A 24628-nucleotide genomic window follows, 5' to 3' on the forward strand; every position below is an offset into this window, starting at 1 on the left:
CGTCGCACTGGTCGCCACCTTTCCTCCTCTCCAACCGTCGCCATTGAGCCGACCGCCTCTCTCCCCCTCCCCACCGCGGCGCCATCTGGCAGCAAACCACCAGCCCTCCGCCACTCCGTCCGCCTCCCGTGACCGCCTTCCGCCCGTTGTCGCGCTCGCCCGTCGCCGCTCTACCGCTGCCCCCTACCTGCTTCGCCTTCCGCTCGCTTCTGACAAAGGGGCGGAGCACGAAGAGGACGGGGTTGCTCTGCCCGCCCGTCGCCGCTTCGCTGCCGCGCGGGCCCGCCACCCACCCATCGCCGCTCCGCCTGCTGGCCTCCCTCACTGAAGAAGAGAAGAGAAGAGAGAAAATAGAAGAGAAGAAGAAGAAAAGAGATAAAAAATGTGCAGCTGACATGTGGGCCCCACATACTTTTTTTAAATTTTTTTGCTGACTAGGATGCCACGTCAGCGAAACCACCCATATATACTGCCATGAGATCTTAAGTGCATGGTTTGTGTGAGTTTAGATGTATATATTTCTGATTTTGTGGTTAAGTAACCTCGAAAAATTTCGCTGTTAAGTTGAGGGACGTCCGGTGAACTTATTCCCAAAAAAATTCCTCGTTCCGAGAAACTTCAAGGCGGGATGGCGGAGGCGGTGGGGCAGGAGGAGGAGTTGATGAGGCCACGTGATGGCAGCGAGGAGGAAGAGCTGCTCAACGAGCTCTCCCGCTATCGCCGCTACTGGACGAATCTGTGGTCCGACGATTCCAGTGACATCGCCAAAAGAAGTGAGGAAGCTTCTTTTTTTTTTGTTTTAGAGATGATTTTATGGTAAATACGAATTCGCTCATCCTCTTGTTAGGTTTTTAGTTTTCATCTCAAATCGACATGTTCGCTCACTGATTATGGTAGGCGGGAGCCTGGGCGCACAATAGTGGGGATGGAAACATGAAAATGGAAAATGCTGGGATTGACATTTTTCACATGGATATGCATCAATGTGATCTAATGGCTCGTCTCTTTTGTGTGTTGCAAAGGAAAAAGAAACAATAATGCTTGACTGATTGATGTGGTTTATTGGGTGGATGCAGCTGAGATTGGTCCCATGCGGTACACGGAGGAACCGCCCTGGTTCTCAATGCTCCTAGATTTACTAGAGGTTTTTTCTTTTGAGGTGATGGAGCTTAAAGGTATTCTACGCTGGCCAATAGATGTGTTTGGTCTCATCTCCGTTCGTGACTCTCTGGACCGGAACCGCAACTATATCTTTGAGCGCACCAGGAACAACTGCCAGACTCTCACTGCAAAGGTATCTCCATGCTTCATGGAAATAGCAGCACAAAGTCATCAGACTTTTATACAGGCAGCTAGTTAGTTTACAACTTCACATTTGTGGTGCACTAGTGCAGTAGTTCTTCTTTACCTAATTAAAACTAGAAATATACCCGTGCTAACACTACGGTGCAATTATATAATAACACAAATAAAAAAACAATATCAGCTTAGTCTCTCTTATGCTTGAAAGATAAAATTAAAATTTCAAAACTTAATTTTGAAGTTGAATTTGTTTGTATTTTGTCGTAGTTTATTTTACAGTATGCCCTTTTTAATCGCTAAAGACACACATATAAAAAGTTTTTTTGTTTTCTGTTGCTAATCCACGAGATAGATTAAATATTAATATAAAGAAAAAGAGAGAAAAGATAAAATTATTTAGCACTAAAATATCACCACATTCTTCGTAAACCATCTAATTCCAGATTACTTCATATTCTAGTATCATGGAAATGTAATGCATATTTTCCTGTACTCGTACGAAATATGCAAACACGCTCAAATCTAACTTGTCAAAGCTTGGAAGGCTCAATCCAAGAGAGCTATGATTTTCAATTAGTCACAGGAACTCCAGTATCCAACTTTTTTTTAAAAAAAAATAGTATACAGTATCTGCACAATAGCTTCATGCCAACCAAAGTAACTTCAAAATGCAACCCTCTCAATCCAACACCAGTATCTAGTATCTACACAATAGCTTCATGCTGACTGCAGTTACTTCAAAACGTGACCCTCTCATTCTGCAATCCACAATGACTTGATCTTTTGAGCTGCATTTCAAAACCAAAATTAACCAAAAGGATCTTAACACCTGAAGAAAAAAAAACTGCAGAAGCGAGGATCACCCAACAACATTCTCAGCTACTTTCCAGTCTTTGAACGTGCATCCCTAGTTTTCCAGCTTTGTGTGTTTTATCCGATAACAATAAATTGATATAGCATGACCAGCCACGCTATCAATCACCTTTAGAAAAATGATCTATAGAAAAAATATATTTATGTACTGTGTACCTCCATATCAGGAGAATCTTTGATTGGATTTAAAAGAATTAGCAAGTTTTATGTACAGGGGGTTCAGATGTAAACATCTTACAAATTAAATATAATTTTCGATGCAGCCAGTTGCACAAATACTGCTAGGAATTAATGGCATTCAAGTGAATCACATATTTTAGGGAACAAAGGTGCAAAGCAATCGCAGAATTTCAGTATAATAATTTTCAACATAAGATATTATCCTCCAAAGATCAGATCTTATAGGTGATTTATTTCACCGTCTTCAGAAAACACCTAATACATACAAAGCCATACGTGAACTAAACTGTGAAGAAACACCCAGCAGTGACGGTGAGCAGTGGCTCGCCCAGCAGCTCAGATATTCAAATTTATCCAATGGAAAATCACATCATTTTTTCAGTATTTGTAGCCAAACCTAAATATAGGAAATAGCATCCTCAATCTGCTAAGGGGAAAATCAGCACGAAATGACTCAACACTGAATGAACATGCGCTTGAATTTCTTTTAGAATTATTCGTGTACATAAGTTGAATATGAAAAATACCTCGAAGCTACTGTTACCATGTGCCTGCTTCACTTCCAAAACTTCCAATAAGCTGACACATGGGCTGTACAATAACGTGGAATATATTACTCCCTATCATGTAAGTAGAGAGCTTGAAAATTCACTTCTTGACTCAACCAAACATATTGGCTGAAAATAATGTGAATCAAATTCACCATACTGAGTGCTACTAAACAAAGTAGCAATACTGGTGTTGGTGCATGATTTAAAAGAGAAAAATGCTGTTAATAAATGATTTCTACTGATATTACAAGTCCCAGGGAATTGAGGTGGCATTGTATAACGAGTAATTCATGATTAACAGCAACTTACCGGGGATGGCTGCAGGCACGCGATGCGAAGGCTTCGCCTAGCTGCACAAGATCTCGTGCGAAGCTGCGCTGCCAGGGCGCTCGACCAGCCGGGGCTTTCCTCGCTGCTACGCCGGCAAAGCCACCGGCCTCCCTCGCCGGTTCGTTGGCTCGTCGCTGACAATGCGGGTCAGTGGTTCTAGGGTTTGGGGTGGGAGGTTGAGGGGTCTGCGGGGGTGGAGGACGCTGAGGTTTGGGGATAGGGTTCGGGCGCGGGGCGGGGGGAGTACATGGCGGCGTTGAGGGAGTGGGGAAAGAATAGATCAGCCGATCAGGTGGAGGGGTCACAACATCATCATTGTGGGGAGGGGCGCGACAATTGGGTGCGACCGAGACTCATGGGAAGAGCGTCATGAATGAAATCGGCGAGGGGCAGGGAATCCGATCCGGCGATGGAGTGGGAGGGAGGGGGAGCTAGCGATGCGAGACGACGGGGGCGACGTCTAGTATGCGGCGATGCGAGGCGACGATGGCGGCGTCTGTTGTGCGAGAGAGATTAGGGGAGGGGGAGCGTGCGGGTCCAAGGTGCGCAGAGGGCCGCCTCTTGCGATGCGCAAGGCGGGCGGTGATTACGGCACTGGGTCAGGGGCGGCGTGAGAGATGCACGGAAGAGGGCGGCAATCCAAACCGTTTGATCAGATGTAGATGAATACAGAGCGTTAGATTTGATGAATGAAGTATGAAAGGATGTAAGAGGTAGTTGGTGAATTATAGGGTAGAAGAATAGCAACACAATCATGAGATGTCTGGCGCAGTTCTATTGAGAAAATTCGTTGTGTCTGAACTCTGAACTAGTTGTACCTTTGGTGCATCATTTAGTTTACTTAAACAAATTAGAACAGTTCAAACTTATATGCACATCATGGTTCCATTTCACAAATTATATAGGATAGTCTGATACTAGTTGTATCACAGAAGCTTATCAGTAAACGACCTGAAAGATTCAAATGTGCTTGATTTAGTATCCTATGATGGCATTTCTTTTTTACGAACGGCAAAAATAAAACCTGTGATAACATAATCAAGCAATTTTACAATCTCAAACACCCATACACACCAGAGATTAACATATTTTCATGATACATAAGGGGCATCACAAACATGTGGGTTGTTAACAGAAATAACTACAGAAACATTTGGTGCACAGGCGCAGAATTGATACTACAAAAATAAAATGCTACCAAATCAATTGATAGAACATGCAGGGGTACTTCCCCACTCTTATTTAATTCATTGCAACTAGCATTTTCCCTATATGAACTTGCAGAGGCTACCTTTTCTAGCAAGAGATATGCTCCTTGGTCCTTGCTTCAGCTTGTCTGCAATAACTGTATTCTTGTCCAACCATTCCAGTAAAGTTGAAGTTGTCACAATATATATCAGATATTTATCGTACATCATATACTGATATGCATATTTTGCTATGCAGTATCATTTTATTCTTGAGCAAAGTGAAAATAGAAAATCCAAGTTCAGTTATGCATAGTATGTCGTCAGGCTCACATATGCTATCTTTTCCTAATTATGCTCTTGTTTATATTTTGTTTTGACAGTTCAAATGCCCCATTCATATTATTTTGTTGAGTGGAACTTAGAACACATACGTGATAGAATTATGCATGTTTGTTCACCATCAATCTAGCTAGTTTCACCTTATCCAAAAAAAAGGGAAATATTTGTTGTGTTACATTGTTGCTACCATTCCTTTCTAATTGTTTTCATACAGAGTTCTTAAGTGGTGGATAGTGTATCATCAATATTCTTATGCTCTCTCCATTCCATAATATAAGGCACGGTCAAACTTGGCACGATCTCCAAAACTGATCTTCGGCTTATAATTTCTCATATACTATAAGGTTTATAGCAAAAAAAATATATAATTATATGAAAGTAGATTCAAATGTCAATCTAATGATAATATTTTTAGAAAATAAAATTCAATTCATACTATAGTAATTATTGGTCAAATGTTTTAAAAGTTAAAACTTAAAATACGTGCACACCTTATATTATGGGATGGAGGAAGTATTTAGTAATGTCATGGATGCATGTTGGGTTCATCTCTGGTTCTCACAGGTCCAAGCCATGCAATCCTATTGATGGACCCTATTGAATTTGAAATTGAGCTAAGAGTCAAGGGGACGAGTCCCTCCGAAGATAAGATCTTGAGCGCTAAAGCATTTGGGTATAATGGAACTGCTCAGAGACATAGATGTGGCTCACTGCGCAGTATGATGTTATCAGGAGCACGTAGCACATTGGAGTTCAAGTATGCACACATTACTGTGGCATTGGAGGCTATAATCAAGGTCAGGATTACAGGAGGTTCAACTGATTTCTGTGGAAAGTTCATTGCACATACTGCTAGTATCAATGAAGATGTCATATTGCTGGACTCTGGGGAAGAAATGGTGGCTTTCTCCCATGATGGAGCCATTGATTTCTGCCGCAGTGTAGTTGCAGTTGAAGGAAATGGCGGAGCGTTGATTGTTGATGTTCATGCAAGGCAGAGTGGTGATGAGAACATCAGTTGTGCTTCCAAAAAGTTTATCCCGGTAAGATGTGGATGGAGTCGTGACACACTTGATGTTGGGTTTTGCTGGATGAGCGTTGAGGTTTCTTGGTCGCTCATGTTTTCATATTGAGAAAAGCGTAGGCCCTGATAATATTTTTTGCTTGCTGTGACTGAAGCTGTTTGCTCCACGGCATTGTAATATGGCCATGTTTAATATTCGTTGTAAATAAAATTTTCAGTTTATAGCTATTGAATTGTAGAGTAGTCAGTTGCTAAGCACAGCTTCAGAAGAAATCACAAGATTAGTTAGGTATACTTAGGTTAGCCTGCAATTGCTAGTGCATGGTGGAATTATAGGAGGATTCAATGAGCCCTGCACTAGTGGTCTAGTGGATGAAACCAACTTTTAGGACTGAATTCAATATTTTTCATACTTAAACCTTGTATCCATAATAGTTTATTTTGTACTTTGTTTGTTGATCTATATCTGAAATAACTAGAATAGTTCCAATGTACATTCTCTTTCACTCTGGTTGAATGCAGATTGCATCCTTTGTTGAAGTCCCTTAACGACCACACAAACTAATATTGCACTAAAAGTTACCGTATGCAATACGGTAATACTAAAACATAAACTAACAATCACTATTTTATGAAATAGTATCAGTGAAACCAATATTTTGTGGGGTTGGCAACGTGGGAAAATGTAGATTAAGGATACAGAAAACAAAAAAAACATCAGCTTATGATTAATTGACTTTTAATTATTGCAAATTTTAAATAGATTTATTTAATATATTAGAACAACTTAGCAGTTTGAAAATCGTGCTAATTGAAACTAAGTTAGAATCTGAATATTACTCAGGAAAGAACGGGGGCCTTTGTGATGACAAAATTTGAATCTATGCATTATAATTTCAACAAGTATTTCAAATTTGACTAGTTACTAATACAAAGCATAACCTTTTCAAATTAGAATACAACTTATGAAAATCTAAGACATAGAAAGAACCTGTTTGACGGAGTTTAGGATTAAGCAGTAGGTTATTTTCTAGATTCTATAGTTACAAATTCTTAGAATTGGGAACAAAATCTAGGCTGTTTGGGGATCTACAACTAGGGAGTTTGATCTTTTAGGAGAAACTGCAACCGTTATAAGCTCTCCAAACGCTCCCCAAACTGAACCATACTGAGATAGTAATGTGACAACATTCTTCTTCTTCTTCTTCTTTATTAAAAAAAACACAAATCTCATTTTACAATGTGATTCATTGGGCTCTCCCGGCCCAAGGGCCCAAGAGTAAAGCCCCACAAAAAAGCCCATAACTCCAACCGAATCTCCTCACAACCCAACTTCCCCATCTAGGGCCAGCGCACTCTCCTCCTCCCCTCCTCCGCCGCCGTCTCCGCCGCCTCCAGCCATCGATCCCGGCGAGCCAGCGACCGAGCAGGCCTAGCCACCATCCTTCTCGCCCCCCACCGGCGTTCGCCGACTCTTTTCTTGCTGCTGTCTCGAGGTGAGTCTCGCCTTCCCCCCCCCCCTCCCTCTCTCTCTCTCTCCCCTCCGCTGTCCCAGATCCCGGATAGGCTCGCGTTTCTTGATTCGATGGCTGATGGATTTTGGTTTGTGGAATTGTGCAGGAGAGTTGCTGTTTGATCGGCCATGCCGGACAACAACAACCTCGAGGATCTGCTGCTGCAGGCGGCGGGGCGGACGACGGGGGCGGGGAAGGGCGGCGGGGCACGGGGGCCGTCGTCGGGCCAGGGCCAGCGGTGGTCGTCGCAGCAGCAGCAGCGGGGGAGGCGCGGGTCGTCGTACTCCGGCGGGAGCGGCTCGGACGACGACGGCGGCGGCGGCGGCGACGGGGGCGACTCCGACGACTCCGACGCCGCGCCGACCCTCTCGAGGAAGCGGCCGCCGTCGGGGTCGCAGGTGCCGCTCAAGAAGCGGCACCAGCCGGAGAAGGGCGGAGGGAGAGGTGGTGGTGGTGGTGTTGGGTGGAAGGAGGGCGACGACGATGACGACGACGACGACGACGACGAGCTCGACGAGGGGAGGCGCAGCGGCGATGACTCGGACAGCGCGCCGTCGGTCGGGAGCGACCTGTACAAGGACGAGGACGACAAGGAGCAGCTGGAGAAGATGTCGGAGCTGGACAGGGAGATGATCCTGGCGGAGCGCGGCGCGCGGATCGACGACTACAAGCTGAAGCAGCTGGCGAGGGCGTCGTCGTCGTCGTCCAAGGCGGACAAGTCGCGGAGGGACAGCAGCCCTCCGCCGCCGCTGAGCCGCGCGCGGTCGTCGGCCAGGACCGACAGGTCCGCTGCCAAGAGCGCGCTGGACGAGCTGCGGGCCAAGCGGATGAGGCAGCAGGACCCAGAGGGGTACCGTAACAGGTTCAAGGATTTGATCCCGCAGAGCGGCTCTCCGCCGAGGCGCAGGGCCGGAAGCCCGCCCAGCGACGGTAGTAATGATGGTGATAACAGGGGGAGGATCACCGATGAAACCCGGGATGATGAGTTTGATGAATCGCCAAGCAGGCTTGACCCTCTGAAGTTTGACGATGTGAAGAGTATAACCCTCAGGAGATCAAAGCTTGTGAAATGGTTCATGGAGCCGTTCTTTGAGGACCTTGTGTCTGGGTGCTTTGTGCGGCTTGGGATTGGCAAGTCAAAATCAGGGACCCCTGATTACAGGCTATGCATAGTTAGAAACGTGGATGCGAATGACCCTGACCGGAAGTACAAGTTGGAGGGCTACACGACGTGCAAGTACCTCAATGTTGTGTGGGACAATGAGGCTAATGCTGCTCGGTGGCAGATGACTCAAGTATCAGACTCCTTTCCCAGTGAAGAGGAGTTCAAGAAGTGGCTACAAGTGGCTGAGAAGAATGGTGTGCGAGTACCGACTCGGCAGGAAGTATTGGAGAAGAAAGAAGCCATTCAACAGGCCTACAACTTTGTGTATTCAGCACGTACTGTACAGAAGATGCTAAAAGAGAAGAAATCAGCTATCAGACGTCCTATCAATGTTGCTGCTGAGAAGGATCGGTTGAGGAATGAGTTGGATATGGCCATTGCCAGGAGGGATGAAGCTGAAGCAGAAAGGATCCGTTCAAAGCTCAATCAGCTGCAGAAGATGTCGAAGCCAATATCAAATAATGAGAAGGCTGCCAAGTTGGAGGCGATGAACAAGAAGAACCGTGCTGAGAACTTCAAGAATGCATCAGAAATGAAGCCCGTTAACACGAGTTTGAAGGCTGGAGAGGCTGGTTATGATCCCTTTTCAAGGAGATGGACAAGATCAAGAAATTACTACGCAGCAAAGCCAGAAGGAGAGAGCGCTGAAGTCCCCAATGGGAACGATGGTAGCGCAGTAGCTGGCGATGAAGATACAAAGAACGGGCCGCGAGTTGGTTCAGCAGCCACTGCAGCGGCTCTAGTGGCAGCTGCTGATGCCGGTAAGCTGGTTGATACCAATGCACCTGTAGATCTGGGAACAGAATCAAACTTGCTACATAATTTTGAGCTCGGCATATCATTGGCCGGTCTGGAAGAATTCGGCGGTCCCAAGGGTCTCTTCGATGGTTACATGGCGAGGAAGCAGAAGATTGAAGCAACCATGGGTTACAAGGTCCCTGACAATGATGGAAGGAGGCATGCTCTAACTCTGACCGTCAGTGACTACAAAAGAAGACGGGGTTTACTCTGAACTTCTCAAGTTATCTGTGCCTCTGCCTGCTGTTCGATGGATTCATCTGCCTCTTTGGCCACAAGTTCATCAGCTGATCGGCACCATGCCATTGTGACTACTTGTCCAGATCAATTTGCATTTTAGCCTTGAGTGTATGTAACATGATGAGACAAGCAAGGTTACACATTTTCTTTTCATAAACAGGACCTGTATGCCTGAATTGTGTTGATGACAATTTCCGCATTAATATTTGTGGAGTGAGTCCTTCTGTTATTTAGTTTGTTACCCTTGTTGCTCTGCATAAAACATTTATGCAGCGGATATTGGGAGACTAGACTAAGAGGTACAAATATTCTATGTTGTATACTTATATGCCAAAAGGAAAAAAAAAACATGTGTCAAGTTATGAAAGTTCCTAATGTTCCTTAATTAGTTCGGTCTAAATCATTATATCAATGTTGATTATCAGATTCTTATTTCTATACTACAAAATGTAAAAAAGAATAGCAATGGCCGTGATACTATAGCAAAATTTCTATTGGAAGAAGGCAAAGCTTGTGTTGAATAATAAAATCTTGTGTAAGATAAAGCTGAGCATCTGCTGCATTGCATCTCAGGAAGCTTCATAGGCTGGTCTACTCACGAAAGGCATACACAAAAAAGGCTTAATTAAACCTTCAGTACAAAAAGCTAATAAAGAACAACGCATATTTGTCTAGGCACTCCAAATTAGACACAAAAGCTTGGTAAATGTACACAGCAGGTCAGATTATTTATGCTTTGCAGTGCAAGATTCAAGATCCATGAGAAGCCTTATTCATCTCAGACTGAGCTGGTTCTCTGAATACATCCTTGTTTGCAATTATTACAGATATGGAAGCCTCAAGGTCAACAGATTACACAGACGTCAGTATGTTGAACTGGCACTAATCGTTCTTCGCTTTGATGAACTTCTTGATGATGCCCATCATCTCACTTCCAGGGAAACGTCCAAGGCAGCCCCTTGCAGCGGCAATCTCGTTGAATTCAAAGACAGAATCGCCACTGAAAGCTTTGCGCTGATCAGACTTGCGATCAGCTGCATCTATGTTTTCTGCCACATCTTCTCCAGATTTAACTGAAGGAAGCGGGAAATCGTCCAGGGGGAAGTTGATAACATTGTCCTCCCCCATAGCTCCTACGAAATCTCTAAGTCGGCACAATGCAAAAGGAACGGGTTCAAAACTGTGGTCACCGTACTCAACTGGAGTAGAGTGGTCTCCGGTGACACAAAGGAAATACTGGTATCTCCCAGACTTTTCAGCTTCCCACAGGAGCCTTGCAAGCTGAACGATAGCCCGATCAACAGCCTCTAGGCCTAGTACCTTAAGCTTGACAGCCTTATCATGACCGGCATCATCGATGGCCTGAATAAACGATATAAATGAAGCGATCAGCATCACACAGTTAAATATAAGTTCAGAAAGAACCAGAATTGTACTTTCACCTTTATGTGCAAGAACCCGAAGTCATATCCATTTTCCTTTCCAGATTTATATTCATCCTCTCCAGGCACAAAAACACGAGGTGGCGTATCCAGAGGAGCAGACAGTGCCTTGGCTATAGCTTTAGCTTTGGAAGTCAAGAGAGTTCGATAATCTCCAGTTGCTCCAGGTGCTTCAAGGATATCAATGCCCAGTGAGAGCCCCAGCCCAGCTATGATCTTTGTAGGAGCCACCATGCATGGTGCAAGTCCATGCTTGGTTTCGAAGGCAGGAACCTGACAGAGCCACATGACACTTCAACAAAAAGATTGAAAAGAGGTTTCAGTACTGTCTAGTTCCAGAACAGCAAGATATGCAAAACCTCACTTCTTTCTTAATTTTGTTTTGACAACCGAATATGTTTGCTGAAAGTAATTATCAGAAAATTGTACAAGCCAATGGAAAGTCTACCCAAAACTGCATTCCTAATTTCCTATAAGTACTACGATGGTCAAATAAAAGGAAAAAAAATCATTTCTTCTAACCATTTAATGCACTGATATTTCTTTCATATAGAATTATATAAGAAAGCTGTAACAAAACTAACAGAACAAGATGCCTTAAGCTTAAGTTGCTAAAACCTCAAAGGTCCCGATGCTTAAAATGAAAACTTAACAATCAGATATGGACTGTGCTTATCTTTATATTCTTCAACAACACAGTGCAGAGAAGGAAGAGCTCCGCGGGGAAGCAAAGTCTTCCTTTTCCTTTTATTTGCTAACCTCCAGAGAGCCTCAGAAATGAGAAATGGCAAACAAGGCTAATATTAAGTCATTTGTACTAACCTCAATCCGGATACCACAGCCTCGCAATAACACAACATTTGCAATGTTCTTCCCCTCGGCAGAGCGCTGTGCATTGATAGGATGGGACACCAGTATACGTGTAATCTCCTTAGAAAGCTCATTGACCACAGCTGCCGTGTTTTTAGCTTCTTCTGAATCATCCAAAGGTTCAGCCTTTAGATGCAAGCGGTTGTCCTTCAATGGATCAGTTCCAGAAATGTTCCCACTCAGCTTCGGTCCTTTCACAACCACACCACACCTGTGTTCAGTAGCATATCTGCAGAGCAGCAGTGTTAAGTTACTGCAATAAGCTAACAAGAAACAGCAAGAACATTTCGGTGCAATAGTGCCCATGAGGAACAGGACTGGATGTTGCACCTGACTCTCACTTCATATTCAGGAAACGATGGGAGCTTCAACCCATCCAATGCAGCACAGAGTATCGGGCCTTCCTCCTCAAAGTGTCGATCCGCCCTTCTGCTGACAATGATCCCCGTGCTTTCATCCAACGTAGCAAAGTTTGACTGCAAACAAGTTATGCTTGAAATTTAGCCACAAACTAATACATTCAACAGTCCCAATAATGCTTCTTTTCGTACCACACGGCTTCAAACTGCCATTCCATGATCTGAGCCATTACAGCATTACTGACTAAATTAACTTAGAAACACAGCACAAGTTCTGACAAAACTGAGCTCAACTTAGTATTGCCATTTCGAGAACACGCTATGATCTAAGCCACTTTTAACTAGTCATCATGCGAAAGCACCAAAGGAATCTTAGAAATAGAATACACGCGACGATCCAAGCATCACTAACTAACTAACTAACTAGGAGACTAGATTACTGTAAATAATTCCATATAGCATCTCGTATAATCCAGTGCCCCCCCAGATCCCCAACCTTGAAGGCGATGTCGCCGGGGGCCATGGCGAGGCCGGCGCCCATGGACTCGAACGCGCCGCGGCCGCGGTAGTACACGCGGGGGTCGTACCCGAGGAGGGAGAGGTGCGCCGTGTCGCTCCCGCAGGCGAGCCCCGGCTCGACGGGGTCCATGAGCCCCGCCACCCCGGCCGCCGCCACCGCGTCCAGCCCCGGCGCCGCCGCCGCCTCCAGCGGCGTCCGCCCCCGGAGCGACGGGATGCTCACGTCCCCGATCCCGTCCACCAGCACGAACGCCACCCTGCTCCTCCTCGCCGCCATCGCCGCTCGCGCTTTGCTTCCCCCCTCTCCCCTCTCCTCTCCTCTCCACCGCCTCCGCCGCTGGCTAGTGTGGCGTCGCCGCTTTTGCTTTTTTTTTTTTTCACTCTCTTCTGCTTCTGACGCTGGCTGGTTTAGCGGCGAGACGGAGCTGGTTGGGTCGGACCAGGTGGACGGAAAGCTCGAACCTAGGGGGCTCGTGGTCGGGGGCTCGTGGCTTAGATCGTAGGGCCTGTTTTGGGAGGTTTGTAGCTGCTTCTTCTCTACGATCTCCAGTCTCCAGCTCCCTATTCAAATAGTCTAGATTGTCATCATTTTAAGAATCTGTAATTTTAGAATCTAAAAAATTAGAACTCAGAAACTGAAAAGATCTTTATAAGTTGGCTACCAACCAGCAGAATCTCAGAATCTTAAACTCACCTAAAAAGAACCTTAGTATCTTCATAAACTTATAGCGCATGTTTCTAGTGCTCAGCTTTTTAATTACATCCAAATTATTCTTATGGAGTGATTTATTTATTAGTTAGTATTTATTATTAAGTTTATACAGTATATGATTAAATAATAAATTTAAAATTGTAAAATATAAAAATGCATTAACGAGTCTAAGAATAAGATAGCTTGTGAGCTAGCCCTGAATTGAGCTTTTAGCTCGTTAAAATTAACGAGCCGAGCTAGTTTTGATTTAGAGGAAAAACATAGAAATTTTGAAGGATTTCAATCCTATAGAAAAAATTCTTATGAATACATTTAAATCAAAGGATTAAATCCTATCCAATCATTTGAAATTACTATGGAATGGACAATCCTATAGAGATTTTGGAGAAAACTTATCTATCTCTTTCATCTGATTTCTGTGTTTTTTCTACGGTCTAATCAAACGGTCATTTCTATATTTTTATTGTGTTTTACAATTTTCTGTTTTCCACTTTAATTACTGTTAGAATCATTTATTTACTATTCCTTTTTTGTTTTTTCATTTCCACGATTAAAGGTGCCCTCAAATAACATGCTCAAATGAGTCGAGTCCCAACGAGCCGAACTGGCTCGTGATCCGCCCGGGTCAGGCTCCGACCGAGTCGGGTTCGCTCGGTACAAGAACCGACCGAGCCAAGCCACAAATCTGCAACACTTGGCGCTCGCGTCGCCTCCTCTCCCCCACTTCCCCCATATCCGCCTCCGCCTCCGCCTCGCCGCCGGCAATCGCCGGAGGTCACCGGAGGCCGGCCACCGCGCGGGGGAGATCCCTCCCTCCCCCCCCCCCTCCTCTCCCGCGCCCGCCGCGTGCCCCTGCCCGGCCGCTCCGCGCCTCTGGTCCCCTCCCCCTCTACCCGCGTGAATTTTTAGCATGTGACGCGGCGGGGGGCGCGCGCGCGGGCGGCGGGAGGAGGCGCCGCCGGGGGAAATCGGGCGCGAGGGCGGCGGCGGCGGCGGTTGCGGGATTGATCCAGAGATTTTTTTTTTTTGTTATTTGTTTGGATTGGTTCGGAAAATTTTTTTGAGGGCGACGCGTCCTCTTCGAAATTCGTTTTTTCCAGGTGAGACGCTTGTCACACGGAAGCAAATTGCTCGTGGTTTTATTACTGGTGCTTAGTCAGTTTTGGTTGCAATGTGATCTGTGGTAGAATGGCGTGGAATCTGCCGCAAATACATTGCTGATTTGCGGGATTTTTGTAATAGTTTTAGAATTATGAATGATCTATAGTTGAAAGACCGTGGATGTGCATATGGCCAGATTATCGTATTATATTGGATGAACTATTGGTTAGTTATGTGTGCATTGTCAGTTTGGACCTTGAAATGTGGTTTGATCTGAGTTTAGGTGAGGACATGAGGCTGTAGTTGCAAGACCAAAACCCGAATTACCACCATTGTAGGAATTTCTGTTTATTTTGCCGCAATATGAGATTATGGAGTGTAAACTGTGTAGTGTGTAGCGATTTTTAAGCTTTTGCCTAGAAGTTTAGGGTCGTTACAATTTTAGTTTGATCTTTTGGTGGAGGACCCAAGTGATTTTTTTTGCCAGTACAGGCTGACTACTGTTGACTACATTTTAGTAATGCTATATGTACAAAATTCTTGCAAAAGTGTTACAAAATAAATATCTCAACCATTAGATTTAATTAGTGGGTAGTTATGGAAAATCAAGATTCACTCATAGCATGTCAATAAGTGTTTGTAGAATGTTTTTAAGATTTTTTTTACGTATATAACCTTTTCTCTACTGTTTTGTTCATGAGCAGCTGATGTATGTAATGCATAACAAAATGCAATTATGATAAATTTACTTACATACTTTAAGTCTGGAATGGTTGTGGTGATCGCGTGAATGAAATCGTTGCTAACACAGGCTGACTAGTGTTGCTCAGATAAACAACGAACATCGATGTTACTTTTTGTTCCCAGTGTCTGAATAGATCATCTGGTTTGTAGTTTGAAATGCAAATTGAACCACAAAGAAATACTCTACATGTTCATACCATATGGTTTATCTGCAGCTTATATGGGTTTCGTACGGTACCTGCTTTTGAAATATTCCAGAGGATTTGATGCATGCATTATTCACACATATTTATGTTTCCTTCCTGGCGATACTAACTGTTGGAGAAATCATTGCCGTCTATTAGGCATATAATGTAGCTACAACTTTTGAATCTGCTGGTGAATTGTCATGTTCACAGTTGCACTACAAAATTTCGTTACTCCAACTGACATATTGTGATTGTGGCTGTAATTCAGATTGTTACTACAAAATGGTTTGCATGTCTGGACATTTTCAAATGGCTTCTGTGCTGAAACTTGTTATGATGGAAAGTCATGCAACACCAGGTAAACTATGACTAATGTTAGCTTCTTTTGTGCCTTCATTTTATTTATTCACAAAGTATAGCCAGCCTTCAAAGGACTCTAATACCTATAGCTACCAGATCAAAACCATGCATTAAGTCTAATTTGGGTACAGTACACATAGTATACCTGCTGTGTATTCGAGATTGAACATATTTGTCCCTATTTTTTTGCAGATGACCTGACCGGTGATAAGGGTGCTGCACAGATCCTACACAGGCAACTTTTTGATGCACATGAACCAAATTTACTTGATGAAGATGGTGAGTATCCTCCTCTAAACCATGTATTGCAGTTATTTCCTCGATGACCCCCGCTTGTCCATACCAAATGGCACTGTTTTACTAGATAGATTTTTTTATTGCTGTCAGCATTGTCCAGTATGTATTCATTTGTTTGGATGTGATTCCTCTGTTTCTTTAATTTGTTTCTAGGTATCATGTTTAGTATTCTCTATTTCTACTAATTGTGTTTGCTTTGTAAGGACGGTGCTATTATACCATATTATTGTAGTTAACTCTTACCTTTTGGTGTCACAACTTATCTTTTTAGTTATTCTATTATGTTGTGCAGATATGCATATATTTGGATCCAAACCTATGGCTGATCCATTGGACCTGGTATTTTTTTTATGATGTTCTGTGTGGGTCTCTATTTACATTTGTTTCATTCAAGTTGTGTTGACATCTTATATTTAAGGTCTGCTGTAATACTTGCAAGAAACCAATAAAGGCCAGCCAATATGCAGTTCATGCAGGTATAACACCAGCCGTTATTTTGGTGCAAATTCAGTGACTTGATTTTGTAATTCTTTATTATTGTCGCTGTAACAGAACTGTGAAGTGTGAACATATAGTTTACAGATCCGTACTCTTAATTTTGCATGAATCCCGAGTTCCCGAGTTGTGAATGTGTAAACTACATATGTTTCAATGTGCATATGCAGAAGGCTCTAAGATATTATTACTATATCATTTGATTTCATCTATGACAACTGGTGCACGATTGTTCATAGACTGGAAAAATAATCTGCACCCATAATACTGTGGAAGCATCTTACACCTATATCTCTTGTTAGACTGGTAGTAGTTTGTTTACTATCTGGTAAATTTGATTGGAACAGCCTATGTATGTGAAACTTGTATTTAAAATATTGGAGTAATTGCACAACCAGCTAATATAATAACCTTAGTCAGCATGGGCTATGCATTTCAAGTCATACATCTGATGTGTTGAGTAGGAATCTATATTTCTGTTAACCCTCCTTCCTCCTCTTTGAAAAGTGTTCCAAGGAAGCAGATAGGTCGAAAATTCATTGATAAGTTTCTTTCGACTTCTGCAGAGCGATGTAGTTCAGGGAAGGTAAACCCAAATGATTCAATGGGAACAGGTATAGATGATGATTGTGGTACCAAGAAGCCTCCAAAGAAGGGGAGAAAAATAAAGCTGACAAGTAATGGAAGTATCCTATTGCTTGACAAGAAACTGGTTGTTTTTATTTATTTTACTTATTGTCATGAATGCCTACATGATGCTAGTTGCATTCTTATCATCTTGATGTGGAATATTTTCCTTCTTATCCATTGTTTTTTAACTGGACCCTCCATGTTGTGAGGTTTGCTACCTTGACATCTGATAGATCAAAAGGTACATATAAAATTGAAAGCAAAGTCTCAATCTGAAAACAAGAACATTGCCAATGGTTTTGAGTTGGACAATGTACTTGCCAACAAAGTACAACCTATAGGTTCCACCATTGATCAAAGTAAGCACTACTTTCTTTCTCCTCCCTCTGGTCACAAACAAGTTTAATCTTTGACTCTTTGACATTGTCCTAGTCCAGAAAAAGTAATTTCGACCCTCAGTTGTATCACGCTAACATAGTAGTTTTAGCCTATCAAATAATGTTGTACTGTAATATTTCAGTATAGCTAATGTAAATATCCTTAAAGATGTTCAAATTTAAAATAGTCCTTCTGCATTTCTTCTATTTTTTACTTCAGGTAGTAGCCCAATCCTGCTATTGGTTGGCCAATAATTTATTCTACCTTTTTGGTTGAATTCTTTCTAGAATGTTACTTTATTGTTAGTGTATCCATACCAAGAAATTTTGTTTTCTGACATTTATTTCGCTACCTGATTGTTATAAATACGTGGTCCTATTACAGCTACCTGGAATCTATTAGATAAGGACCAGGGATGGTACGTAGGTGCTGCTTCCCTTGACCCTTGTATATATTTTTAATTGAACGATATAATTTGTGTGGCTTCTCAGTCAAAACCGCCCATTAGTTTATAGATGCGATTGGATTGTGGGTTTGTGGTAGAAGCCAAAACACTGCTGTTTTTGGTTTTGTCATGTACTTATGCTAGGGCTTATTTGCATGTTTTTTCTTCTTTTGTTTATAGGGTTGAAATCATCTGCCAACAATCCAGCTCTCACCAGTGTACCTCAAGGTCACCATAGAGGTACAAATTGCTTCTCAGTAATGAAGCTGTTGATTTAGGCATGGATACTTTCATGATTTAGTCATTTTCTTTGTAGTGAGATACCATTTAAGTATTTAATTATTTCAGTGATCAGGGCTCCTATGCTGATGTTTTTCTAAAAACTTGGTTATTGCACAACGTTACTATTTTCTACAGAAGCAGTTTATATATTTCAAAAAACCTTAACTTGTCAGAAAGCTAACTGTTATATTTATATTCAGAATATGCTTGATATGCTGGGGTGGGGATTCAAAATCAAGTTCTCTAATGTGGTAGTAGTAATGTAGGGCATTTGGCATGCATGCAACATTGCCTGTAAAATTCTTGCCAAATTAAGTCATGCGGTAATCATGTGGCATGTATTTGGGTCCTATGCCTTGTCAGTTGAGGGTAGAACTTTGTCCTTTGGTGAATTAATGGAAGTGGTACCCTGAAACACAAAAAGGGAAATATATTTTGTCCTTGGTAAAATACTGAAAGTAGTAGCCTGAAAGATAAGAAAGGAAAGCATATGTTTCCTGGTACATGGTGCAATTGTTTACCTACCTTGTATTCACACAATTTGGACCAAATAAAACTCACTCCTTAACTTCAACAGCAGTAATTGTAAGGTTGATCTTCTATTCACCTGTGACTCTTATTGAGGTGCTTGTTTAATTATTAAAATCTTGTTTTTGCTTCCGTTTATTTTTCTTATTCAATTTCCATTTTGCTGTTGTATGTGATCCAACGGTGTTGTAATTCTCATTTAGTCTTTAACAGATGCCCCAGTTCCTCTTGCAACAAAAATGTACCACTCACAGGGAAACTACCGGCTTCGATTGGAACTCGGTCAGCTTTACCGCCAATCATGTTCAGAGCATTCAGGCAGCTATTCAATTCCGAACTCATCACAGGAGAATGGCTTGATGGTCTCGCATTTATCACCAAGAGATAATTCATCATTAAATGTTGCTCAGAAGAGCTTTGTTCCTCAAACAAAGGTGAAATGAAATGCCTCTTCCCTGCGAGCATAGAGTGTATCTGCATGTTCCTTACTGAAAAATGCATGTTCTTGTGATGCTTCTCAGTCTATGGACCAGCTTCTTGCGAGCACACCAGAATCATGCCCTGTAATCCCGCAGCAAGTAGCAGCAAGTGTGCCAAACCGACAAGCAACAAAATCTCAGAAAGCAGAGGTTCAAGTATCTGCAGTAAAAAACGAAATGGCAAGAAGCAGATGCAGCAAAGATGCTGTTCAGCATTCAAAAAACACAGGTAAGAAAATATCATTCTCCTGTAAGTGCTGATTAGATTCTTGAAACAGTTGCGGGTGATATCTATATATTTATGTAACTAGTATCAGTTTATGGCTATTATGTACCTGGTTACTATTTCTTAGTGCACTTCTATCTTATACCCTAAAAGCAATCTAGGAAAATGGATGACATTATGGAATTTACGATCCATCAGGTGAAGGAAAATGTATAGGGAACTTAGGTATTTCAAATATTATCAGTGAGCAGACTAAATAACAAACTCATATACTTTGGTTCTTCAATGAATTTTGTGTGAAGTCTTTTATTTTTCAGCGAAGGCTTCTACTCCCTCCGCATTTTAAGATTCAACTATCTAAATATTTGACCAATAAATAGTTTATTATAAATTAAATTTTATTTGATGAAAATAATATCATTGGATTATCATTTAAATTTACTTTCATATGATTATGATTTTGTTGCTACAAATGTTATAGTATATGAGAAATTTATTCTTGAAGATTGTGCCAAGTTTGACCACGCCTTAGTGAATGGGACGGAAGGAGTATATCAGTACCTTTGTATGATGCATAGAAATTTCCTCAGGCAAAATGAGGCATGATCATTTTACCTAACTAGAATTTTCCATTATGTAGGTAATAAGAAGGCCCATCAGCAAAGAAACGGAACGGTACCTGTGATTAAATCCTCAGTAGACTAGCTCATTTAGTGGTATTTGACTTCAGCTCTATTTCCTGGGATTCAAGTGCGGCTCGTTACATAACACAATGTAAGCATTTCTTGATTGATTTGCTCGTCTATCTTTTGTGGTTTTCACAGGTAGACTGTTGGTGTAGCGGCTCCATCTGTGAAGAGTTGTTCTTTTCAAATGAAAAAACTGGTTCTCGGAATGATCTTGGATTGGACAATCTGATTACAGGGTCATTTTGGTATGTCCAAATCTCTTGAGTTCTGTTCAGGCAAGAGATTTACAATCTTTCATATTTAAGCTATTGACTGACTTGGTTTCATCTGTTTGTGCAGGTCCGTTAACTCTTGAGACATTGCTACTAACAACTTTTTTACTCCATCTCTGATGATGGAAATTACCTGTACATATCCCGGCTGCAAAGTCCTTTCTGCTCCCCTTGTTATAAATGACATGATGAACATTTTCAATATAGCTTTTGATCATTTCGAAACATTCCAAGTTTTCCTGTGCAAAATTCCTTTGGCTGCTGTTAAATGCGATAGCGTGAGCCGTCAGGTGATAGGGCAACATTACAGTACTATCTAGCATACATCATTGCACATCAAACTTATTTGTAACAAACACAAGATTTTCAATTTGTAACAGAACGAAACATGACCTGGGAGGCTGGGGCGGATGAATTCTGTTGAATCTCTCATCAGATTCCATAATGAGGTTTGCACGAAACATAAAACATCACAAGCATAGCAGCCTGTGTTGCCAAAAATCACTTGCACATTCTTGGTTTGAAGTTCAAACTCCTAAAAAGCGTCAAGTTGCAAAACGAAGCTCAAATCCCATCCAATTCTAAATCTCTAATGCTGAAATTGTAAGGAAGTTTTGGATTGTAAGTATAATATTGGAGAAACAAAATGCGTGGCGATCAGTTCATGACGAGGCCGCGTCACGGAGTCACTCGATGCTGGCGATGTCCGCCTTGATCATCTCCGCGATGTCCGGCGCCGCGGCGGGCGCGGTGACCGTGACCATGGCCGCGCGGCCGCCGCCCGCCAGCGTCGCCGCCAGGACCTCCACGCCGCGCCGGTCGAACACCTCCAGCACGCGCGTCAGCGCGCCTGGCCGCCGCGCCGCCGGCAGCCGGGCGGCGAAGCAGACCGTCTCCCGGTACGACACGGACACCTCCTCGGCGGCGGCAGCGCCGCCAACCTGCACCGCCCGGTACGCCTCCAGCACGGCCACCGTGTCCTCCAGCACCTTCACCTGCTTCGCCGCCGCCTCCACGATCTCCTCCCTGCTCGCCTGCATCCACCCATCGACAAGATCAAACGACGATCTCCAAGAAACCGGAGGAAGACGACGACACGACGCGACCATCGCCGCCGTTCGCCAAGAAACCAAAGAAGAAGACGAGGCGACCGATCGACCATCGCCGCCGTTGGCCAAGAAACCTGAGAGAGAGAGAGAGGAGACGAACCCGGGAGCGGAGGCCGGGGAGCAGCGCGGCCAGCTCGGCGTAGAGCGCGGCCATGGTCGGCTGCTGCCGCCGACGCCGCGGCGGAGGCGGGCGCCGGAGCTCCTCCTCCTCCCCGAAATCCGCCGCCGGGCTCGGCGCCGCGCAGGCCAGCGACAGCTCCAGCCCGCGTCCTCCCGCCATGAGCGTCGTCAAAGATTATTCAACGAGTAGGAGAAGCAGGGGCAGGTTTGGCTTTGGCGTTTTGGCTTGTGGTGCTCTGCAGCGCCATGTGAGCCGCTGCTACTGCTGCTGCTGCTGCTCAGGCGGCTCAGTAGAGAGGAGAGAGGGGAGGAGGTCGGCTTTTGGTGGTTGTCGTGAAGCTGGAAATGGAAGCTGCAGGTGGGCTGGCCATGGCACCATTGGAGAGTGTGGCAATGGAGAGACCAAAAGAAGTTGCTATTTCGGGAAAAGGGTCTTCTCTTCCAAAAGAGACAAGACAAGGAGAGGCTCGGCTCAGGCTCTGTTCTCACCATGGCCATTGGTCCATTGGTTGCTGTTCTTTTCTTTCTTTCTTTTGTTTTTGCCTGCTGCAGTTTTGGCGTTGCAGCATTTGCTCACCTGTCAGGGCGTTCACAGTTACTCAATTTTGCTGGACCTCATCTGCTACATAGACCAAGAACTGTGTTAGCTATATGGAATAAGTTCACCGGTGGTCCATAAAGTTAACAGCGAGATTTTTTTAAGATCCCTCAACCATAAAACCAGAAATGTGTATCCCTAAACTTATATAAACCGTGTACACAAGGTCCTATGATAGTATACATAGATGGTTTTGCTAATGTGGCATCCTAGTCAGCAAAAAAAAATTAAAAAGAGTGCGTGAGGCCCACATGTCAGCTGCACATCTCTTTCCTTTTCCTTCTCTTCTCTTTTCTCTCTTCTTTCCTTCCTTCTTCGGGCTGGTGGCGGGCAGAATCGGCGAGCGCCGATGAGAGCGGCGGGCGACCGCGGCAGCGAGCTGCGGGCGGAGCGGACGGCGGGCGAGTGGAACGCCACGGTCCAACACGCTAGCAGTGACGCCCCCGCCATGGCCGCCGCGACCAGGCACGCATCGACGGCGCCGGCGCCGACCACCTTGCTGCCACGGGCGCCTGCCGCCACCTTCGGCTTCTCGTCGTCGTCCATGCCATGTACGTGGAATTAATGGTGACAGGAAGAAAGAGATCGAGGAGATAGATAGCGAATTGGGAAGCGAGAGGAATGAATTGAAGGTGGTCAATGGCGGCTTATTAGCTCTGCTTCCTGTATATAGTCTTGTACTGGTGTTGGTGTGATGTGATGGTTTACGTTATTGCCGTCGGTGGTCTGTGTCTTGCCGTAGTGGTGTTCGCGACGGCCGGAGTAGGCCGGCGGGGGTGGGCTGCGTGGGGGTGCAAGAGACCAGGGCAGAGCTCGAGTCTGGGGGAGGATGGCGCGGCGGACGAGCTGAAGGAGCAGCTACAGGGCGCGCTCCAGGAGAACGGGCAGCTGAAGCGCGAGCTGCAGCAGTACACCTCCGAGAAGAAGACCTCGGCGAAGACGACGGACGCCGCCGACGCGGCGGCGGAGCAGGCCGAGCAGTGGAGGAAGGCCACCGAGACCGCCATGGCTGCGGCGGCGGTTTAGGGTTTACGGCAGTCCGTGCCGCGAGCGCGCTCCGCCCGTTGCCTCCGCTCCGCCGCTGCGCTCGCTCGCCGTCCGCTCCGCCCGCCGCCGCCGCCGCTCCGCTGCCTCTGCTCCGCCGCCGCGCTTGCCCGCCGTCTGCTCCGCCCGCAGCCCGCCGCCGCTCTGCTACTGCGCTCACCCATCGCCCACATCGGCGCTCGCCGATTCCGCCCACCGCCGGCTCGAAGAAGGGGGAGAGAAGAGAGAAAAGAGAAGAAAAGCAAAAGGTAAGAGATGTGCAGCTGATATGTGGGTCCCACGCACTTTTTTAATTTGTTTTGTTGACTAGGATGCCAACTTCAGCGAAACCACACATATGTATACTGCCATAGGACCTTGTGTGCACGGTTTATGTAAGTTTAGGGATATATATTTCTGGTTTTGTGGTTGAGGGAATTCAAAAAATCTCGCTGTTAAGTTGAAGGACCACCGGTGAACTTATTCCTAGCTATATAGCCTATATGTTGCACAGTGCAAGTTGTTTATAGTGGGTCCCACCAATACCACCTTTTACACCTTTTCACTTTTTCCTGCCCCCCCCCCTCTCTCCTATCTCTCTTTCCCAACCGAAGAGAATCGGGTAGCGGGCGAAGAAGCGGCGAGGGCGTCGGGCGGAGCGGCAGCCCGAGCAGTGATGGAGCCAGGCGGAGCAGTGGCGACGGTGCTAGGCGGAGCAGCGGTGGCCCGAGCAGCAATGGAGCCAGGCGGAGCAGCGACAACGACGCTAGGCGGAGCAGCGGCGACGGCGCTAAGTGGAGCGGGAGCAGCGGCAACGACGCTAGGCGGAGCAGCGGTGACAGCGCCGAGTGGAGCAGGAGCAGGGCGGCCAAATCCAGCCTAGGCTCACTGGATTTGGCAACGGGCGACGGCGGCTCGCCGAATCTCCTTCTCCTCAGCTCGCCAGCGCCAAATCCCTCTCCCTTCTCCTCGTCGGTGTCTACTGTTTTGTGCAACAACGACGAGCATTGGCCCTCGTCTCCTCCTCCGTCCGGCGGCCCTCCTCCCCTGGTCGTCGCCTCACATGAGAGTAGACGAATTCCTAGCAATTCCCTAATAAATCTGATGATGAACGAGTGTCCCATTTAGACTCCGCGTTCTTCATTGGTCATGGTAGCGTCCGATATAGAGGGGAATCTTGATTGGGGCTGGGTGAGGCTGAATGCCAGCTATGCGCATTGTGAACGCCCTCAGGCTGTCACCTCTACTAGACTACT

At 44.8% G+C, this 24628-nt stretch overlaps 4 protein-coding genes and 1 pseudogene across 4 annotated transcripts; 3 read left to right on the top strand and 2 right to left on the bottom strand.

Annotated features, from left to right (window-relative positions):
* Positions 1-628: 628 nt before the first annotated feature.
* LOC127756364 (uncharacterized) lies at positions 629-5898 on the top strand (annotated as a pseudogene).
* A 1217-nt stretch (positions 5899-7115) lies between these two features.
* LOC127757224 (protein RTF1 homolog) lies at positions 7116-9735 on the top strand. The gene is made up of 2 exons (XM_052282697.1): positions 7116-7285; positions 7410-9735. The coding sequence occupies exon 2, from the start codon at positions 7432-7434 to the stop codon at positions 9478-9480; it is 2049 nt and encodes a 682-aa protein (XP_052138657.1). The 5' UTR covers positions 7116-7285; positions 7410-7431; the 3' UTR covers positions 9481-9735.
* A 470-nt stretch (positions 9736-10205) lies between these two features.
* On the bottom strand, positions 10206-13083 carry LOC127757225 (uncharacterized). Its single transcript, XM_052282698.1, has 5 exons — positions 12674-13083; positions 12149-12294; positions 11771-12047; positions 10949-11221; positions 10206-10868 (listed from the first exon to the last, which is right to left on the bottom strand). Exons 1-5 carry the CDS (start codon positions 12971-12973, stop codon positions 10389-10391), a joined length of 1476 nt encoding a protein of 491 aa, XP_052138658.1. The 5' UTR covers positions 12974-13083; the 3' UTR covers positions 10206-10388.
* A 1032-nt stretch (positions 13084-14115) lies between these two features.
* LOC127757760 (uncharacterized) lies at positions 14116-20755 on the top strand. Its single transcript, XM_052283333.1, has 13 exons — positions 14116-14508; positions 15710-15799; positions 15994-16080; positions 16391-16437; positions 16517-16574; positions 17160-17279; positions 17457-17582; positions 18227-18286; positions 19070-19290; positions 19378-19564; positions 20202-20277; positions 20386-20495; positions 20590-20755. Exons 2-11 carry the CDS (start codon positions 15724-15726, stop codon positions 20264-20266), a joined length of 1047 nt encoding a protein of 348 aa, XP_052139293.1. The 5' UTR covers positions 14116-14508; positions 15710-15723; the 3' UTR covers positions 20267-20277; positions 20386-20495; positions 20590-20755.
* Positions 20756-20869: 114 nt separating this feature from the next.
* On the bottom strand, positions 20870-22044 carry LOC127757761 (uncharacterized). Its single transcript, XM_052283334.1, has 2 exons — positions 21732-22044; positions 20870-21556 (listed from the first exon to the last, which is right to left on the bottom strand). Exons 1-2 carry the CDS (start codon positions 21909-21911, stop codon positions 21209-21211), a joined length of 528 nt encoding a protein of 175 aa, XP_052139294.1. The 5' UTR covers positions 21912-22044; the 3' UTR covers positions 20870-21208.
* Between the last annotated feature and the right edge of the window lie 2584 nt (positions 22045-24628).

Source organism: Oryza glaberrima, chromosome 12 (assembly GCF_000147395.1).
Source record: "Oryza glaberrima chromosome 12, OglaRS2, whole genome shotgun sequence".
Classification (NCBI taxonomy): domain Eukaryota; kingdom Viridiplantae; phylum Streptophyta; class Magnoliopsida; order Poales; family Poaceae; genus Oryza; species Oryza glaberrima.

What these genes read in the sequence shown, in the direction of transcription:
- LOC127757761 (XM_052283334.1), bottom strand. Translation starts at nt 21,911, where the DNA reads ATGGCGGGAGGACGCGGGCTGGAGCTGTCGCTGGCCTGCGCGGCGCCG. An exon ending in TCCCCGGCCTCCGCTCCCGG is followed by an intron (nt 21,557 to 21,731) that starts GTTCGTCTCCTC and finishes GGGTGGATGCAG; the next exon opens with GCGAGCAGGGAGGAGATCGT.
- LOC127757224 (XM_052282697.1), top strand. Translation starts at nt 7,432, where the DNA reads ATGCCGGACAACAACAACCTCGAGGATCTGCTGCTGCAGGCGGCGGGG.
- LOC127757760 (XM_052283333.1), top strand. Translation starts at nt 15,724, where the DNA reads ATGGTTTGCATGTCTGGACATTTTCAAATGGCTTCTGTGCTGAAACTT. An exon ending in CCAATATGCAGTTCATGCAG is followed by an intron (nt 16,575 to 17,159) that starts GTATAACACCAG and finishes CGACTTCTGCAG; the next exon opens with AGCGATGTAGTTCAGGGAAG. An exon ending in AAAGCTGACAAGTAATGGAA is followed by an intron (nt 17,280 to 17,456) that starts GTATCCTATTGC and finishes GACATCTGATAG; the next exon opens with ATCAAAAGGTACATATAAAA.
- LOC127757225 (XM_052282698.1), bottom strand. Translation starts at nt 12,973, where the DNA reads ATGGCGGCGAGGAGGAGCAGGGTGGCGTTCGTGCTGGTGGACGGGATC. An exon ending in CCGGCGACATCGCCTTCAAG is followed by an intron (nt 12,295 to 12,673) that starts GTTGGGGATCTG and finishes ACTTGTTTGCAG; the next exon opens with TCAAACTTTGCTACGTTGGA. An exon ending in GAATATGAAGTGAGAGTCAG is followed by an intron (nt 12,048 to 12,148) that starts GTGCAACATCCA and finishes GCTGCTCTGCAG; the next exon opens with ATATGCTACTGAACACAGGT.